At 34.8% G+C, this 21,708-nt stretch overlaps 1 protein-coding gene across 2 annotated transcripts in view; it reads right to left on the bottom strand.

Annotated features, from left to right (window-relative positions):
- LOC140755100 (facilitated trehalose transporter Tret1) overlaps positions 1 to 21,708 on the bottom strand; it is a 103,539-nt gene that overhangs the window by 24,931 nt on the left and 56,900 nt on the right. The window contains exons 1-2 of one of the 2 annotated variants that reach the window (XM_073090299.1): positions 3,729 to 3,848; positions 966 to 1,296 (exon numbers count right to left, since the gene is read on the bottom strand). In XM_073090299.1, the coding sequence (XP_072946400.1) occupies positions 966 to 1,067 (102 nt within the window). In that variant the 5' untranslated portion in view covers positions 1,068 to 1,296; positions 3,729 to 3,848. Of the gene's footprint in view, positions 1 to 965; positions 1,297 to 3,728; positions 3,849 to 21,708 lie in introns of those variants that run through there. The other variant, XM_073090298.1, reaches the window with a different exon arrangement.

The following is a 21,708-nucleotide window of genomic DNA, read 5'->3' on the forward strand; positions in this document are numbered from 1 at the left end:
TTAATATAATTTTAGAAATTAATTATCACTTGCTTAAACGGTGAAGGAAAACATCGTGAGGAAACCTGCATACCTGAGAGTTTTATAAAAAAAAAATCTTAAAGGTATGTGAAGTCTACCAATACGCACTTGGCCAGCGCGGTGGACTATGGCCTAATCCTTCTCATTCTGAGAGGAGACCCGTGCCCAGCAGTGGGACAGTAAGGGGTTGATGATGAAGTACCCTTACTATGAGTTTTCAAAACATCCCACAATTTTACGTTCCGTTTACGTAATCTATTATTCTGTTCCGTTTTCTTCAGTAGACTGAGTAAACGTAACAATAAGTAAGTGCTCAAGTCCTTTTGTCTGCCTCACATGTTCGCAAAAAAGAGAGACAAAACATAAAGCGCCATTTTGTCAATTTAGACATTTAATGTTACGTTACTGACACTATAGTTCTGATACAATCCGCTAGGGGCGCTGATTGGAAATTGTATGGGCAAATACGTAAACAAATACCAAAACAGTCATATTTGTCAAAACGTAAAAACTCATGGTTAGGGTACAGATTTTCATTTGCTTTTTTTTTATTTTTAGTATTTGTTATTATAGCAGCCACAGTTATACAAACTCTGTAAACTTTCAAGTGTCTCCCTATTTCAGTTCAATAAAGTGAAAAACGTTGAAAAATAGCTGATTCTTGTATGGCGACCCCTGAAGATGTTTTTTATTCTTAGTATTTGTTGTTACAGCTGCCATCGTTATACATACTGTGAAAAAATGCCATGTGTTTATCTATTACGGTTCCGGAGATATAGCCCCGTGACAGACGGACTGAAAGACAGACGGACAGACAGCGAGGTCTAGTAATAGGGTTCCGTTTTTACCCTTTGGGTACGGAACCCTAAAAATAAAATAGACTAAATAAATAGACCCTAAAAATAAATAAAATTATTAATTCGATAATATTTTGAAAACCTCACCTGTCTCCGGTACCCATTTCTTCCATCAGACCTCATCATCATGATCCTGGTCTCCGGCGTAATGTTCGTCATTTTTGCACTCAAACACGCCTTCTCACACATAGGTAAACACTGATTTTTTAAAAATCCACCAAAAACACTTTTCTCCTTCTAACTTTGACAGAAGTAAATTTGAATTACTTCCACAAGTAGTACTGAACTTTTAATTAATTAAAATTTCAAAAAATTATATCGAATTTAATATAATTCAGTTAATTGACACTTTAATTTTGTTTATAATTAATTGTTTTTACGTAACATTGTTCATTTTGTTTCTTCTGACTCGTTTTATCTGTAACAAAAAAAGTTAATATTAGTGACGTCATTACTTCTAAAATAGTGTTATATAGTCATAATAAGTATGTTCTACTTATATAAATTTTACAATATTTTAATGGACATTTCTTTCAGAAAGAAATCATGGACTAACGTAAGTATATTGCGCTTAAAGAAAAAAATAAAGTCATAAACATTTATGAAATTCAAAATTTAAAAATTATAAAATTTTATAAATTTAATAAATGATAATATCTCACATAACAACTGATTAAATAAAGTAAGACAAATCTCACCATTTTTGGAAAATCTATTTGAAAATTATTTTGACTAATCAGGACGTGAAATGGGGAGTAAAAATTTGTATTTTAATATTACGTTACTCTTGTTATGATTTGATAGCTAACACGTGCGTCCCTAGCAAATGCTAGTTACTTATACTTTACCCTCAAAAAGTCTAAGAAACAACAAAAAACATAGACACGAAAAAAACCCTGATAAGGGCCGTATGTAACGTGACCTCTCGGCGTCTTTGGTCCCAAAATTTTTAATTTATTTCCCGTTATCTCGGGTTTTTTATGATTTAGGATTGGATTCCTAAGATTTTATCGCACAAAAAATAGTTTAGTTAGGTACTTGTCGTACAGCCAGCAGATAAATAGCGGCGTGAAGCGACAAAAGAATAATAATTAAAATAAATAAATAATTTTGTAAAAAGAAATTGCCATGAACATTTTGGTAGAATCGCACTAAAAATAATTTATTTTATGCAAAAGAAATAATTAATTTTGTATATCATTTTTTGCTTCGTAACAGAATTCAAATAGTTCCTAAACATATTAAACATCGGTGAAATTTAGCACGACGTTATATACGATTATACTTATTTATACCTTTTTGGTATATACATACGGAATTTTTTAATAAACAATTCTCTCTTACGACTTTATACGAATACAAAACACATTGAATTGCAACTATTGAATTGCACTACTGAACACAAAGACTTATGAGTCGAACAGAAAAGTCAAAGCAAATAAAACATTTGTTAAATCCTAAACGATTAATACTTTATCGTTCATCGCTTACCCGGTATTAATAGAACAAGTTAGATATAAATGAATATGTTATTATTAATTTTCAACTATTTTCGTGTGTATACTATTGACCCAATCGGACTTAGTCTGGGTGGTCGGTAAGATAAGAATAGATTTATTTGTTACAGTTACAAATGGTTAATAGTGCTCATGATTTTACAATATTACAGCTGACTTACATATAAGGCGGCTAAGTCCTCGGGAATGGTAATGCATGTGATTGGGCTCAGTACCCTTACCACGAGTTTTACGTTTCAACAAATATGACTGTTTTGGTATTTGTTTACGTATTGGCCCATACAATTTTCAAGTTCTAATATAATCCGCTAGGGGCGCTGATTGGAAATTGTATGGGCAAGTACGTAAACAAATACCAAAACAGTCATATTTGTCAAACGTAAAAACCCATGGTAAGGGTACAGGTAGAACCTGTTTTATAGAGTTGGTTACAGATGTCCGTGGGCGGTGGTGGCAATTTACCACAGGGCATTTCATGGTGGTAAGTAGTCATATACGAATTTTAATACGACTTGTATTTAAAATTCGACCCCTCATTGTATGTAGTTCGAATCCTTGGCATGTCACTGATTTTTTAAAGTTATGCGAGTATTAGGAATTAATTATCACTTGCTATAACGGTGAAGGAAAACCGCGAGCAAACCTACTCCTATGTCTGAGACTTCTTTAAAAAAAACTCAAAGGTGTGTGAAGTCTACCAATACGCACTTGGCCAGCGCGGTGGACTATGGCCTACCAGTGCCCAGCAGTGGGACAGTAATATATTTACGAAATCTTCCATATTACTTTTCTCATATTAGTCATTTGGGAATCCCAACGAATGTTCGCACTCTCACTCAATTAAACACATACTCGTAAGATTCGTAAAAGGTTTCGTCATTGTCTTAATATCAACAAGATAATTATAAGAAACGACTGCTTAATAAAATAATGTCTATATGTTACTTCCAATAATTTAAAAGTATTCAACGACACCTCATTATATATTAACATTCGTTTAACTCAAGAAAATAACTTTAATATTGAAAGCAAATTTCATACAATATGTTAATGTTAATGTAAATATTTTTAGCCATATTTAATTCGCTAATTATTATATATCCTTTACATATATCCTTTTTTATTGAAATCAGAGAAAATATTCTATCAAACAAATTAAGGGAATTATTTTTATATTACATTTCTACAAAATTATAACGCCATTTAAAAAATCTCAAAGAATATGAAAAAATATAAAAAAAACGCACGTAAATAAAAAAATAATTACATTACATTTAAATTTTTAAGATCGCTATCAAATAAAATATATTTTATAACAATAAAAATAACGTACCATTTATGCACCAACGGACAGCACTAACGCAAATATAAAACAACGCAAAAACAGTTAACAGTTTCCCACTCGAAAACGAATAACGCTTTTATAACGCTACCGGACGTTCGGACCGCTCAGATGAAACTGAGATGTTGGTACAATAACAATCATAACAAATGTAGACGTCATCCCATTAGTAAAACATATTATTTGTGTAACGGAGGACAATAGGAATGGGCTTGTCCGTATTAGAAGATAGTAGTTAAGGCGAAAACGGTTTTAATTTGGTAATTGATTTACGGTTTAACGGTTTTAGCTAATCCCTTTATGCACTGCACTAATGACAGAGTTTTGGAGTAATTACGTAATAATATTTTATTTAGAGTAAACAACGTACTCAAATTAATTTGTTTATTTAACAAAATAACAAAAAATAAAGATTAGTAGTCCAATGATTTTGGATAACGGTCCTTTTAAATTTGTATTTAATAAATAAGCAGTTATAAGCTGTTAATTATTGCTTCTACCATAAAAATCTCTTGAGTGTGTGGAATGTGAATTAATAAATTTTAAATTGAACGTAGAAATGTAATTTATTTTATAAGAATCATATTAACACAAGAAAGCTAAAATCAATTATTATCTTTACTATAACTTTATTATTCTTTACTATAACTATATTTTTACTCACAATAAATGAGAAAATCATTATAAGTATGAAAAACACACATTTTTTTATAATATAGGAGTAGCAAACGAGCATGTAGTCCACCTGATGGTAAATGGCTTCTGCTGCCCATGAACATCTGTAATCTACCCTAGATAAGATTAGATTATTACTTGGCGTCGGTCATAGATGCGTCCCTGAGGACTAAGCTGGAATCGGTAAATGTCTCCGTTACCACACCTTTCAAACAGAACATAGCGGCGCTTAACACAGCTGTTATTTGGCAGAAATAAGTGTGGCGGTGGTACCGCCGGAGTTTAACCACAGAGGGTTCTAGAAGAGTTGTTTAAACTACTTCAACATACAATTTATATTCTTCTATAAAAATATACTGAATAAACTACTAAAATAATAAAATGCAGGTACTCAGTACACCGTAATGATAAAATTAGAACCACGTCTGCAAAGTAAAGTTTGTAAATTGTTTACATGTGTTGATTTAACTGTTTATCTTGAGGAACTGCGCATTTCCCGTGCTTTCCAATGATTCAAGAGTTAAGACGTCAGTAATGTTCTATATAATACTTAAATCAATATGAGTATACTAAAAACGTTGCTATGTTTTTATTCAACAGCGAGGAGTAATGTTTTTCAGCGTCTACAATTATAGTATGTACTAGCTGACCCGGCTAACGTTGTGTTGCCATATAAATAAAAAATGTTAAGGGTGAAAATCCCTTATCACTTAGGGGTATGAAAAATAGATAGTAGCCGATTCGCAGACCTACCGAATATGCATATAAAATTTGGTGAAAATCGGTAAGCCGTTTCGGAGGAGTACGGTAACTAACATTGTGACACGAGAATTTTATATATAAGATGTATCATTCTTAAACGTGATCTCTAGCCGAAATCCATATAGATATACAAAAACGTTCCTGTTAACCAGCCTGCGGAGGGTAATGTGTTTCAAGCATATGTATGTATGTCTCATTCTTTGGCGTGTCTTCGACGTGGCTTCATTGGATTTAAATATTATGTCTTTGGATTCATATAAATTTTGAAAGTAACATAAATATTGTTCTAAATAATAATTTACTAGTTTAATTCTTCTTTTTCTTACAATTTGAGCGATTTTGATAAAGTTCTGTTAAGCTTAGTCACGTTATAATAAATCCAATATGGCGGACCCCCAAAATCGCGGACTAATTATTTTTATGCACCCCTTAAGGTTAAGAAAGGTTAAGAGATTTTCTAAGAAGACAACATTACTAAAAAACTTCTTTTAAAAACTATTTTTAATATACATTTATTATATTATTAGCTGGTGTTTAAAAACATTGTACACATATAAATCCGGATGTCTGTCTGTAATAATTACAAACACTATTTGTATCTCATAGACCAATACTGACGCACTTCGTAAAGTATGTCACCTACTGCAATTCGGTTACGATGCTATTTATAGCGAATAACCTATCTTTCGGAACCGGCCTCAATCCGATTGGTAATTACAATACATCTATTTTTGCTTGTCCTATAATAGGATTGTTATTTCCTAGTGTCGTTAACCTTCGATTTGAAAGGAAAGTCATAATACAACATTTGACAAACATGTTGTATAAATGTAGAATACAAGGTGTACAAATAAAGAATATGTTGTTGTTGCTGTTGTAATTTACGTATGCTAATAACGGTTATTAAAAGTAGTTGAACAATTTGTGGTTCAACTCTGGCGGCACCACCACCACACCTATATCTACCTAATAAAAGCAGTGTTAAGCGCTGCTGTGTTCTGATTTGAAGGTTGTGGTCAGGGTGCTGTATTAAGCGACAACGTTTTGCATATTAGGTTAGAGCGACAGAGTGATTGTCATTAGCGACAGGTGGACTGCATGCTCGTCTGCTACTCTTATATTATAAAAAAAAATGTGAACAACAACATGTATCAACCGGCAAATTGTAAGGCCAGTTATGCATAATCAGACTACCCAATGGTTTATCTGTTTAAGATCGACATTTGACAAACTCTACGTACTCTAGTCACTGTCAAAATTCCATCTTTAGTATGTAAAAGAATGACGGATTGATTATTAACTACGGGCGTAGAACCGTTGAACCGATCGAATAGTTCCTATGTTCATTTGAAATAATATAGTTTTTAATTATAAAATTGATATCTCAGTTCTAATTGAAAAATATTAGAATCCTCTGGTAATGATTAGGATAACCTTTGACATACGTTATATTAAACAAACTCTATTTCGTTGTAATTAAAAGTAATCCGTCGTATCTATGAATTATCTATTCTGAAATACAAACAAGTACATTATCTCGACACTATTAAAGGTTAACTTCAACTACTTCTAAATGTTTTTGATATTTTATATAATACAAATAGCAAGCGAGCATGCAATCCACCTGATGGTAAGTTATTCCTTATTACTATCATCCATAAAAGCAGTGATAGCCTAGTGGTTAAGAAACTCGGCCTCACGATCGATGGGGCCGAGGTTCAAATCACAGGCACATACCTGTGATTTTTAAAATGTTGTGTGTACGAGTATTAGAAATTAATTATCACTTACTTAAACGGTGAAGGAAAACATCGTAAGGAAACCTGCACACCTGGAGATTTATAAAAAAACATCTCAAAGGTATGTGAAGTCTACCAATACGCACTTGGCCAGCGCGGTGGACTATGGCCTTATTCCATCTCACTCTGAGAGGAGACCCGTGCCCAGCAGTGGGACGATAATGGGTTGATGATGACTATCATCCATAGAAATAATAAACATTCGTTCTATTAAGCCGAATACAGAAACGCAATAACTGCTTCACGCTAAAAATAGGTATGGCGGTGGTATTTCCCTATTCGAACCCAATTACTTCTAGCATCATTGATAGTAGATAAGTAATATTTAAATGTAATCATTATTTTTCGTATTACATACCTAAACACTACGAAAACCATAACATTTTTTAGTATCGGACTTAAATTTGGTATCGTTTCGGCTTTATGCCTAAAATTGTTTACATTACAAATTAAAATACATTCTACATTCCTACTAAGCCATTATTCCCATTCTAATCAATAAAACTAAATAACTTCCTGATCATAAATATATTTATATTACTATCATATTATATCTTTATGTGGGGCACATGGCTTATAACAAAGACCTTATAGTTTTAGGGTCAATGGTAAATCTGGGATTAATTTAGATACAAAATAAGTTTCTATTTTATACCTTTCCTTGTATGCTATATTTTAAAAGCTTTAGTTAATAAATAAGAGTATACATTTTTTTATTAGAAAGTTGAAAGATTTTGTGGGTGACTCACATATGAGACGAGCTTCTTAGTTGTAATAATAAGGGATCTGTGATCGGTATCAGATGAAACCTCTATTTTATTTGGTGTTGGTTATTAGTGTCTATGGGTGGTTGTAGCCAATATTTTATATAATATAGGAATAATAGACGAGCATTCAGTCCACCTGATTGTAAGTGGCTACTGCCGCCCATGGGCTGTAATCGACTCCAGATAACATAACATTCCTATCTGAGGTCGGCCACAGATGCGCCGCTACCCCTGAGGACTAAGCTGGAATGCCTCGGAAATCTATTTCTTGCCATACCCTTCAAACCAGAACACAGTAGCGTTGAACACTGCTGATATTGCAGAAATAGGTGTGGCGGTGGTGGTCCCACTAGAATCGAACAACAAAGGGTTCTACCTTCGAAATGCATGCTTCGAAGGCATATAATTAGAACTATAGCCAAACGAATAGGATAGATTAGAGTCCAATCGAGCTTCATAAACAAACTCTGATTCACAATTAGTTCCTAATGAAAGTCAAATGCCAATAAACGCTTGGCTTATAATTAACGAAATGGGTCACAAGTGATCCGAGAACATTCAGATTGATTAGTTAAGATTGATATGCCTATGTAATGGATAGTCTTGGATATATATCTATTAACTGTTACGTTGGGTGGTATTTTGTTGGGCTGTAATATTACAAATGGTACTGGAATGCCGAAATTGATCGTAAAAACTTTGCCAGTTGATTTTTTTATACAATATAGGAGTAGCAGACGTGCATGCAATCCACCTGATGGTAAGTGGCTACTGCCGCCCATGGACATCTGTAGTCAAGCCCAGATAGGATTTGATATTTCTACCTGAGCTCGGCCACAGATGCGCCGCTACCCCGGAGTTAAGCTGGAACGCCTCGGAAAAGTATGTCTCCCTTACCACACCCTTCAAAATGGAACACAGCAGCGCCAACACTGCTGTTATTAGGCAGAAATAGGTGTGGCGGTGGTGCCACCGGATTCGAACCACAAGGGGTTCTACCATCTTCAATAACAAGCAAATAGCAGGCAAACATCCACCTAATGGTAAAGTGGATACTGCTACGGGTAGCAGACATTTGTACTTATCCCAGATAAGATTAGATGAAAATTGACCTGAAAGTAGACCTGAAGTGGGCCAAGATGCGTTGCTACCGATGAGAACTGAGCTTGTACGTCTCGAGCCTCTATCATGCCTGTAATAAAAATGTTTCCCTTACGACGCCCCACAAACCAGAACTCGGCGATTAACACTGTCGTTATAAAACTGAAGGAGATGTAACGGAGGTCAATTATGAAGGGTTTTACCTTTTACATTAGTACCTGGATGACCAAGGTTTTCTCGGTGTTATAATAATAAAACAAAAATACCGATTATTTGAAATAAAAAGTCACGAGTGCAATTATTTTTCTCACAAAAAGAAGGAAACTCGAAAAAAAAAGAAAAAATTAAAGAAAAATTCAGGCCGGCATTTGAACCCGGGTCTCCAGCGTTTTAAGGCGCCTGATTTCCCGATCGAGTTATTCTAACTCCGTAAACGGTGGCGAAATTTAGCTTCGTATTCGACATTTTCTGAAAATAAGCTAGCTAGATCGATTTATCGCCCCCGAAACTCCCTGAATACAAAATTTCAAGAAACTCATTTAAGCCGTTTCCGAGATCGTTGATATATCTAAACTAATATTATAAAGAGGAAAACTTTGTTTGTTTGTTTGGTTGTAATGAATAGGCTCAAAAACTACTGGACCGATTTTAAAAATTCTTTCACCATTCGAAAGCTACATTATCCACGAGTTTGATAAATAGATTTTGAGGCGGTACAAAGTTTGCCGGGTCAGCTAGTATATATATATAAAGGTATTAGATACAGACATATTATTACCCTTCAAAGCATTTCTTAATATTTTACATTAAACTGTGCCTATGTACACGTTTTATTAATATTTAGAGCATAACATTTAAATGTCGCTCAGTCGACAACAAATTTACGAAAATAATTCTAAATATACACAAGATAGACGTTTCTTGGCATACGAACGATGTCGATGTACTGTTTTTGAAATATCCGCAACAAATAAATCAAGGCTTATTTTAAAATCTAGCTCGGGTTTAATATAGGGAATATTATAAGGACTAATGTATTGTTTACATTCATTAAACCAGAGTGATCTTGGCAAAGCTGTTGAATTTGGTTAGAGACTTTTGAGGACTGGTCCGACGGACTTCCACGTTCAATTCCCGTACAGGCAAACATTTAATGAATGAATTTGGATCCTATTCTTGGTCGGGGTGTTTGTATATTTGTCTTTGTATTTACAAACATCCATACTGATAATTATCACTTGCTTAGACGGTGAGAGAAAACCATCGCGAGGAAACCTGCACACCTGAGAGATTAATATATTTTTTTTATCTCTCAAATGTATGTAAATCTCAAAGGTATGTGAAGTCTACCAATACGCACTTGGCCAGCGCGGTTGACTATGGCCTAAACCTTCTCATTCTGAGAGAAGACCCATGCCCAGCAGTAGGACAATAATGGGTTGATGATGATGATGATAACTTTTAAAAATCATAGTCTGTGGAGATGTATCCTCTGAACCCCCAATAGAGTGCTTTTATGTGTATCATTATAAAAATAATTGTAATGTTGTATATATTATAAAATTTATTCCCAGAAATGAACTTCATTAGTGTTTTAGCTACTGGAACGTCAAAATGTAAATGTATTATTTCATCTCGACGTTGATATGCCCCCTTTATGCACGACAACTGAAATACAAGAATATCGGCTTACAGACGCAGAAATAAAAATAAAACAATGTTTATTCAACACTCTAGTATAACGATCTAACTCGTAAAGAATTGGATCGCAGGCCGATTGCACACTTGCAACAGTAAGTTTCCTTTTAACTAAATATCTCTCAAAATATATTGTTTCTTTATGACAGTTTTACTTTGATGTTGTTAATAAGTCGAGAGAGACTTGAGAGTGGATAATAATATCAGAAATAAAAATTCGATGAAGCCACATTATGATATATGTAATATCAATGTCACAGAAATAGATTCACATTGTTGTGTGTGCAATTCATGCATATACGAGTATCTATTATTTTAAAACTTATAAAAAAATATTAACATCATCATTAAAAATTATGATTAAATATTTGCGTGATTAATGTGCGACTAATCGCAGATTCTGTGTGATAAAATCGCAAATCCGCACTTCTGTATTCGCCCTAAATACGATACCCTAACAATAAAACTAATTAGTCCAAGGGAATGTCGACGTTTCAATCTGGAGCTGGAATGCGGATATAAGTCCCGAAGAGAAATATAATACGCTAGCGACCCACCGGGGCCCGCTTGGTTCGTTAAGATTATTTCTTGTACATATACTCCGTATCTGAGTTACTACGAGGCGACTATCTTAGTCCAAAAGAGTTGCAACACACCTGTGATCGGCTTTAGGCTTCAGGCCTTAAAGTTCCTAGAACTTAGTGGTTTGACTCCGCCGGCACCATTGCCACACCTAATGACAGCAGTATTAAGCGCTGCTGTGTTTTGTTTTGAAGGGTGTAGTAAGGGAGGCATACTTTTTTGAGGCGTTCCAGCTTAGTGCTCAGGGGTATCGGTGCATTTGGGGCCGACCTCAGGTAGAAATGTAATCTTATCGTGGGTTGATTACAGATGTCCATGGGCGGCAGTAGCCACTTAATCGTGAACCCTTGAAGCATAGAAGCGCATGTTAACCACTGGCGGTCACCCATCCAATTTTCGACCACTCCTGATGTTGCTTAACTTTCTAGATCAATTGAGATCTACACAAGCTACACACTTCCGTACATTTTTACTACTATAACTCTAACCACGTCATAATACATGCATAACAAAATTACGTAGAATTAATACGTTTTATAAGAACCGACACGACAACTTACGGTACGAGTAGAAGCAAAAAATTGTTGGAACCGATTTACACTGAGAGTGGCGCCCGGGGCTGCTATTAGCGCGCGGAAATTACACGCGTATCGACGTGTTACATCTTTATATGGGGCGGTTTATACGTCACGACCTACAACACGACCTGTGGCCTACGACGTCATTTTAAGTTACACATTTAGAAAGACGTCGTTGAAAATTACACGCGTATCGACGTGTTACATCTCTATTTGGGGCGGTTTATACGTCACGACCTACGACTACGACCTGTGGCCTACGACGTCGAAATTTTTTATACATGTAGAAAAAAACCGGTTGATATTGTGATTTGTGGGCAAAGTGACTAAAGGCAGTGTGGCAAAGGCAAAAGATGGTCATTTACGATCAAAGTTAAAGAGGATTTTTACTCAATTGCGGAGGGTAATGTTATTTGGGAGTATGTATGTGTAATTTTTTGGCTCAAAGAACTTGCTGGATTTTTTTATAATATAGGAGTAGCAGACGAGCATACAGTCTACCTGATGGTAAGTGACTACTGCTGCCCATGGACATCAGTAATCAACCCAGATAGGATTAGATTTCCCTACCTGAGGTCGGCCACAGATGCGCCGCTACCCCTGTGGACTAAGCTGGAACGCCTCGGAAAAGTATGTCTCACTTACCAGACCCTTCAAACCAGAACACGGCAGCGCTGGACACTGCTGTTATTTGGTAAAAACGTGTGGTGGTGGTGCCGCCGGAGTAGAGCCACAAAGGGTTCTACCACCTTCAAAATATTCTAACATAATAATATGAAGACTAGAATGTCGTTAGCGTCATCACAATTGTGGGAATGACTTATTATAGCCTATTTTAAAGCAATTGTTTTTTTTTTCGCTTTAGCTATTTTATGATCTCTACAGACATAACAAATGGGTTGCTACAAGTGATATGTTGATTCATTACAGAAATAGATGCGGAGTTTGGAGATAAAAATAAAATTCATTTACACCGTTTCATTTTGCACGTTTTTTCGCAATAACATCTACTATTGAATCAAAACAATTTATTAAAAGCTAAAAAAGGTACCTAATGACTCAGGTTCATCATCATCATCAACAACCCATTCCTACCCAGAGGCACCCGTGTCCAACAGTGGGATAGGCCCACTGCTGGGCACGGATGCCTCTCATAATTAGAAGGATTAGGCCATAGTCCATCGCGCTGGTCAAGTGCGTATTGGTAGACTTCACATACCTTTGAGATTTTCTTTTTTTTTATTTTATAAATCTCTCAGGTCTCAGGTTACATTGACAAAAGTAATCTCTTTCTTTTGGGAAGTCGTACAGTGTAACGTTTAAGTTTAAACCCAAACTGTTTCGACGATAAATAAAATAAAATTCTAGAAGCGTTGAACTTTTTAAAAAATGTTTCAAATGAAATGAGTCGCGATTTATCCAAGTTTGAAATGAAATTAATACAATTAATTACAAAAATAATAAACAATTTTAAAATTAATAAAATATATTTTATATTATGTATTTATGAGTATATAGTTTTGACGAAAATAAAAAGTAAAAATACACTTTTTTATTAACGCAAATACAATTGATGATTGTGTGTTTTTAATTAAAAAATAAACGTTACAAAATATCGTGAAAATCGTGTGTTACAAATACACTCATATTTTAATCGAGCACTCATTACCGATCGATCGCGGTATGGTAATGAGTCGCGACTCGTCCATATGATGAAGATTAATTTGATATGGCGATTCTGACGGGAATGAGTAATTGTATTTAAAATCGCTGGAAATTACGGTAATTTAATATCCCAGTTTCGAAAACATACGCTTTTTGTCGTAAATGAAAATTATTTTTGACACTTTAAGTCCTTAATTTAGTTAAAATTTAATTTTACTTTCCTTAAATATTTTTATTATTGTTTTTATTTTTGGTTAAATACTCTTTGTTAAAGTAATTAATTCTTTCTGTTGCAAATATTAAAACCAAAATAGAAGATTATATTTAAAAAGCCTAAATTAAATATTTATGGTAATTATTATTTTTAATAGTTAATGATTCTTGCAAGTAACCCGGTGTTATTAATTATTATACGTCGATAATAAAACATGATAGAATCAGTATGGAGCCATATGGATGCTGGCTGACTTACATAATGAGGTGACTATCTTAGTCATCAGGAAGATGGTAGAACCCTTTGTGGTTCGACTTCGGCGGCACCACCACCACACCTATTTCTACCTAATAACAGCAGTGTCAGGCGCTGCTGTGTTCCGGTTTGAAGGGTGTGGTAAGGGAGAAAGACTTTTCCGAGGCGTTCCAGCTTAGTCCTCAGCGGCGCATTTGTGGCTAACCTCAGGTAGGAATATCTAATCCTATCTCGGGTTGATTACAGATGTCCATGGGCGGCAGTAGGCACTTACCAACAGGTGGATTTCATGCTCGTCTGCTACTCTTATATTATAAAAAAGGAGTTAGAACGCATTTGGCTTTAGACAGAAACTATTTTATATAGAGTTGGTTACTTATGTCCATGGGCATCAGTTATCACTTTACATCAAGTGGACTGCATTAACTCATTCAATCTTACAAAAAAATGACACACTAAGCTATGAATCATATCAAGAAAATAATGCAAAAATTTTGATATAAGTGCAAAAAATAGAATATCTTAGTCTCTATAAAATAAATCTAGAAATTGCAATTCTATGAGTAATTTCCGCATGAGTCAGTCATAATTATTTACAATCAAATAACATTTCACAGAAAAATACGTTGCGACTACTTACTTAGTTAAAATGTAGTAAATAGTAAATACAGCGATAAATTAATATGTAATTATGGAAAAGTTTCTACCACAGAAGAGGATTAGAAATAAAACGAATCACTAGTCATATTGTCATTTCTTTCATACCTCTCTTTCTAGGAAGCCACCTCTTATTGCCTTCTTACTACCTTTTTATAATATAGGAGTAGCAGACGAACATGCAGTCCACCTGTTGGTAAGTGGCTACTGCTGACCTTGGACATCTGTAATCAATATCAAATAAGATTCCCTTACCAGAGGTAACCACAGATGCATCGCTACCTCTGAGAAATAAGCTGTATTGCCTGAAAAAAGTCTTCCTTACCACAACTTCCAATAACAGCAGCGTTTATCACTGCTGTTATAAGTTGAAATAACAGTAGCGTTTATCACTGCTGTTATAAGTTGAAATAACAGTAGCGTTAAGCGCCACTATAGTTACTACGGTTTCAGTTCTATGGTAAGAAAAACTCTTATTTACAGACGATCTAACTTAGTCCTCAGGGGTAGTAGACGTTCCAACTTAGTCCCTAAGTTTAGGTACACTGTAGCCAACTTCAAATAGTGCACCAATCCTATCTAGGATCGGTTTCATATCTTCATAAGCGACAATATCATCTGATGGTGCTCCTCTGCTTCAACTAAATAAGAAAACCTTGTTCACATGAGAATTGAATTGACATTAGCCACTCCTGTTCATAACGTTGAACAACGCGACCTAATTGACACGGCCGTTCGTTACAATGGAATACCGAACTAATGCACTGTTCACATTGAACGACAGAATTATTATTTGAACAAAAAAACGCAACTATTTAAAAACGTAGGTTCAGAGACAAATTTAAACTTAGAAGAATCTAACGACACCTTTAATATTAAAATTCGTCAAGCTGTTTAAACTGTCAAAGAATAAGACATAAATACTTAAATACTAGCTGACCCGGCAAACGTTGTGTTGCCATAAAAATAAAAAATATTAAGGGTGAACAAACAATCACTTAGGGGTATGAGAAATAGATAGTAGCCGATTCTCAGACCTACTGAATATGCATATAAAATTTGGTGAAGATCGGTAAAGCCGTTTCAGAGGAGTACGGTAACTAACACTGTGACACGAGAATTTTATATATAAGATAATAATTCACTTGAGTATAGTGTATGCAATCCATATGATATACCACTGCTGGACACGGGTTTTGTTCTTGAGGAAGGAATGAAACATAAATGTGGATTTGAAATCCAAGAAAACATCACCGATACTCAGGCATCTTCTTAAAGCCGATTAAATTAAAATATAATAAAATAATGGAATATTCACATTTAAAGTAACATTCTTGGCATTAAGAAAAAAACACAAATTCTATAACTAAAGACAAATTACTAAAATCTTATCAAAAATCAATTCACAATTGTTATATCACTTTTCTAGATTTTTTTCTTTCAATTGTTTAAACAAATCGCAAACCTGAAACCATCAATACACGCAAAGCCTTACACGGTCGGCAATCAGCTGAACCCATAACAATTCACACTTTATTAGTGTTTATAGCTCACCAATTGGAGATAACAGACATTACTCGGCGCATCGTAAAACACTCATCATCTCTTTCCATCTTGGATGCACCCTTTTTGCATTTATGTGAAGAAAATTTTCCATGAGACACACTGAAAAGGGTGGGAATTACAGCAGCACCACCGCCTTCCCTTTTTTTATAACATCAGTGTTAAATGCGGATGTGTTCTGGTTTGACGGGTGTGGTAAGAGAGAAAAGTATAAGGATCTGACATCTCAGAAGTAGTAATTCATCTGTGGACAACCTTAGTGGACTTTTATTCTGGGGTTGATTACAGATGTCCAATGGCTACTTACTATCAGATGGACCGCAAGCTCGTTGTCAACTTCTTACTATGAATTACAGAACTATTTTGAAAACTGACTGACAAATATAAACTATGTCACTCCCACAATTTAGACGAATCCAAAGACACCGTATATGATAAAATTCGTCAAGCCTATTAGGCTGCAGGGCATATCAAATAATTAGACATAAATAAATACGATAAAAAAACATTACCCTCCGCAGTCGAGCAAAAATATAATTAAGAACTTACCTATGAAATAACGGTTAAAACCATATAACCGTCTTTTACATGTAAATTCTCCTAAAAGAAATTTGACCTTATTCCTGCGATATTTTTATCATAAGCAGGGTCGGACTCATTAAGTGACCTCGTTTAAATCGGGATTGATTTGCAAGGGGTCGAAACGGGACCTCGCATCAACGGCCAAATTTGTGGCGAACCAATTTCGTTTGGTAATGATGCAGTCATATTTATTCCAGCTAATATAAGTATGGAGACTACCTGAGAGATTCATAAAATTAAAAAAAAATCTGAAAGGTATGTCACGTCTGCCAATCGTCGTCTCGTCTGCGCACTGGTCCTGCGTTGTGGACTATGGCCTAATCCTTCTCATTCTGAGAGGTGACCCGTGATCAATAGTGGGACAATAATGGGTTGATGACGAAGGATGGAGAACATTTAATAAGCAGAAGATGGTAGAAGAAAGTAGAGCTCTTTGTAGTTCGACTCCGGCGGCAGCACCGTCATTCCTATTTCTGCCTAATAACAGCAGTGTTATACGCTGCTGTGTTCTGGTGTGAAGAGTAAAGTTGTTCTAAAATATATATCAATCCAAGATGGCGTTAGTGTGAAGCTGGATGAAAGATTTTATACAACTCTTGACAATGCCCTCATAGCCCTATATATTTAATTTAATCTAGATTACTAGAGGTATGAATATTTTACATTTACTAATGATTTTTTGAAGTACGATGATGATATATCAGAAATTAATTGTCACTTGAACATCGCAGATCATCGATATGAAGCTTACACGAGTGACGTTTTAATGCTATCGGCTAGATATTTATAATTCGTAGTGCTAAGAAAAGTTTGCACGAGCCAGCAATATACACACTAAAAATTGTCATCAACTTTTTCAGGGAAACAGAAAATATTCTGGAAATATACATGCGAAATGAACAAAAAGGATTCTGTGACAATTCGACACGAAATGCCAAAAAAATTAAAAAAGTAATTATGGAAATTATAAATATGCTTCACTTATCGTACATGTATTCACTATTGTGTAGTATTATGCACTTTTCAGTATTACAAAAAGCACTCGGTATTAATTATTTTAAAACACATTACATAACTAATCATCCAAGGCACAAAAGACTAAACTTAATCATATAACTGAACATCAAATGTTAATTCATTTTTTTTTACTTTTTTTTTTTTGACTCTAAGAAGATATAAAACAAAATTCCTCATTAACAGAAATAACATAAACTTTCAAAAAACCAAAACCATACTCAAATTGGACCTGTACTTTTTGAGACAATTGTAGACATACATCCTTACATACATACATGCATACATACATAACATACATACAAAGCGGTCGAACAGAACCTCTTTAAGTCGGTTCAAGACTCACCAATCAACTAAGAAGCTCTGGAAGATCCCATCGCAACCTTGACGCTGATTGCACCAGGAAGTATGACGCTGCACCCTACTAGACCATTATCCTAGCCCATGCCGTAACACTTTCACACTTATCCAATCTACTCCGACACCACGTGCCACACGTGAGGAACTTTATGCAATATTATCACACGTGGGACTGCAATTGTGTTATCAAAAGCAGTGTAGGTTACGTCAGTTTTATGGAAGGTTACTAGAATGAGTGTGATAGGATTAGGTGTATAAGGATTACGATATAAGTTTGATATCATGTGGAATTAAATTTGATAAGTATAATGGTGATTGTCAAAGATCAAACTGTGATGTCACTACTTTCATACATAAAATGTGATGAAGACAGATCGAAAGATATAGATTATATCCCGAATCTTCTAAATCAATAAGCAAACATTGTGTAAGAAAGCCTGTTATAAAACAAGAGATTATTTGACGGATAGATTTGTGCGGTTTAAATTAGGTCTTCCACACGTTCCATTGTCATAAATTGACAAGGTTTACCATCTGTTTATGAAAAAATGTATGTTAAAGAGTTTCTGTCGTCGCCTCGTCTCCATATCGAAATACTTTCTGAGGTGGTGATAGATAATGACATCCAAAAATAATTTGAATACATATTTTGATTTTGCAGAAACACAGTATAAATGAGGGTATTGGCCACTTACCATCAGGTGATCTACACACCCAATTGAATTTTAAACTTCACAAAAAAGTAAATTTGGGGAAGCGCCAGAAATTTTTCGCGATAATTTGAGGAAACTCCGAAATCACATGATGATTTGGCAACGCAAAAATGCGTCTCACAGCTTTCCTAGAATAGATCCATTTAGTTAGATTTCCAAGATGCCATTACTTTATAAAAATATTTTACTAAATAACGGCTGTATTCTTTGGGACCAAAATATTTTGATGGATAGTTTTTAATGTATGGTCGTAACAACATTCTGATTTCTTATTATATATGAGTAGCAGACGAGCATACCGTCCACATTACAGACATCTGTAGGCAACCCCAGATAGGATTATACTCCTCTCTGAGGTCAGCCACAGATAACGTCGCTACCCTTGAAGACTAAGCTGGAACGCCTCGGAAAAGTTTGTCTGCCTTACCACACCCGAACCAAAACATAGCAGTACTTGACACTGCTGTTATTAGGAACAAATAGGTGTGGCGGTGGATCCGCCAGAGATGATCCACAAAGGGATCTACCACCCTCAAAATATTATTTAATCCAACACTTTATAACAAATGTATCTAGAAATTATAGAATGTCTATCTTTGGAAGGCAAACCATTGGATAGATTCATTATTAACAATGGTTGTTAGTCAGAAATAGATATATCAATGTTTTAGTGCAATTGCAGCGAGTTCGACTATTTCCAAAATTTCACAAAAGCTTTTATATTATGTTTTTGAACTATTTCAAAGAGGTGATTTACATTATGTTTTCGCCAAAAAAAAAATATTATCGTACAATTTTGACCCTATTTCTCAAGTGGAAGTATTTGTTGTACAGCCAATTTCGGTCGAAATAAACGGGCTTAGTAAATAAGTGTTTTGGCTCGGACGTCGCTTGTATAAATTGTGTAAAATATATCTTTTCTTGTCCAAATAGCATCTAAAAGTGGAACAGAGTCAAGCACATCAATCCACTTCTTCGGATTCGATTCCTGGTGTTGACGAAATGTCGATAGATTTTTGTTTGGGTCTGGCTGCTTGTGATTTCTTCTTTATGTGTTAGTGGAGGTGTAGGACTATTTATGGTATTGTGCGTATTTATTGGAATAACAGGCGATCATGCAGTACCCCTGAGTGCTAAGCTGGAACACCTCGGAAAAGTGTGTATCCCTTACCACTCCTTTCAAACCAGAACACAGCAGTGCTTAACACTGCTTATCAGGCAGAAATAGGTGTGGCGGTAATGCCGCCGGAGACGAACTACAAAGGGTTCTACCATCTTCAATATTGTCATCGAGCTCTAACCGCGAGCGCAGGTAAAAGCTAGTTAATATATTTCTTCATATACACAAACACACAATATAACTATATGCCGATATTACGATCTTCTTATGGATGCAGATGCAACTCCGAGGGTCCCGGGATCAAAGTAATAGTGCAATTGCAAACACGCGACTTGTCATAACTGCCGGTGTGGGACCCTCGGCTGATTTATGACTAACATTGCAGGGGTCTGCAACATTTAAGACGGGAGACAGGAAAAAGGACAATGCCCATGAAAGTATGGACCGCCGTCCAGAGTTGCATCAAATTGAAACTTGTTGTGGACGATGTATAATTAACCAAATACTGGTAGTATTATACCACTACTTGTTTTTTAGATCAGCACCCGGGTTCTGAAGTTATTTGCCGAAATGTTACATAACCTCAAAATCGAAAATATCCGACGATAGATTGATGGTCGGTTTTAACTGATAGTAGGTACCTATCCTAAAAACCTAAAATAATGAATTCCAAGTATAAAATACCGCCATTTTAACTTTTAAGAACAACAATCAACATTTCGTCTTATTTTATCTTAAATGGAACCCCCTTGTTCAAAGAAACTATTCTGATCGACAAACTATGTAAAAAAATCAAAAAATAATTTTAATATTCCTTTCATTTTGATGCATGAGAAAAATCATTAGTCAAGACACTAATAGATTTTATTGAATTCCGAGTATAAAATTCCGCCATTTTAATTTTTAAGAACAATAATCAATATTTCGTCTTATTTTATCTTAAATGGAATCCCCTGTTCAAAGAAACTATTATGATCGACAAATTATGTTAAAAAAATCAAATAATAATTTTAATATTACTTTCATTTTGACGCATGAGAAAAATCAGTACCAAGAATGGGCATTCTCCTTTAACAGTTTTTTTATGACAAGAAAATAGCGAATTGTTTTGAACTTTTTGTTTTGGTTACTAGATATATAATTGTGAATTTTCCTTTTAACTATTATTTTCTTTCCTGCTATCAATGTTATTTTACTTCTTAACCTGAACATGAGACTTTAAATAGTCGTGTTTATTGTTAATAAACTTTCTGTAATATATATAAAAGATTCTATATTAAAATGTTATTAACCAAACTTTTCCTTTGCTTTGTGTATCAAAATATTACCTACTAAAATTTGTATGGTAACTAAATACGGGTCCATATTAGCAGTATTACTAGTGTTGATACATCACTACTGTTGATGACCAGCACTAGCTGTCAGGTAGACGGGTAGATTCGGACTTTTCGGTGAAAAAAACAAAATGGAGGATTCGTAAGTTCGTTGTACGTATTAAAAGGTGAAATAGTTTTTGCAAAAATAACATATTACTGGAAACACCGATATTTAATATTATTATAGTTGAAAAAAGGTTGTCGACGCCTGTCCGATTTGCATCAGCAGATAACTTTATTTATAAGCAAGGAGTCTTCCGCTCGCGTCTAAGCTAGCGTTTATAAGGAAGATCTTATATATAAAATTCTCGTGTCACAATGTTAGTTACCGTACTCCTCCGAAACGGCTTTACTGATTTTCACCAAATTTTATATGCATATTCAGTAGGTCTGAGAATCAGCTACTATCTATTTTTCATATCCCTAAATGATAAGGGTTGTTCACCCTTACCATTTTTTTATTTATATGACAACACAACGTTTGCCGGTG

This window comes from Epargyreus clarus, unplaced genomic scaffold, assembly GCF_041222505.1.
Source record: "Epargyreus clarus isolate Ecla_fem2 unplaced genomic scaffold, WU_Ecla_fem_2.2 ptg000032l, whole genome shotgun sequence".
NCBI classification, from domain to species: domain Eukaryota; kingdom Metazoa; phylum Arthropoda; class Insecta; order Lepidoptera; family Hesperiidae; genus Epargyreus; species Epargyreus clarus.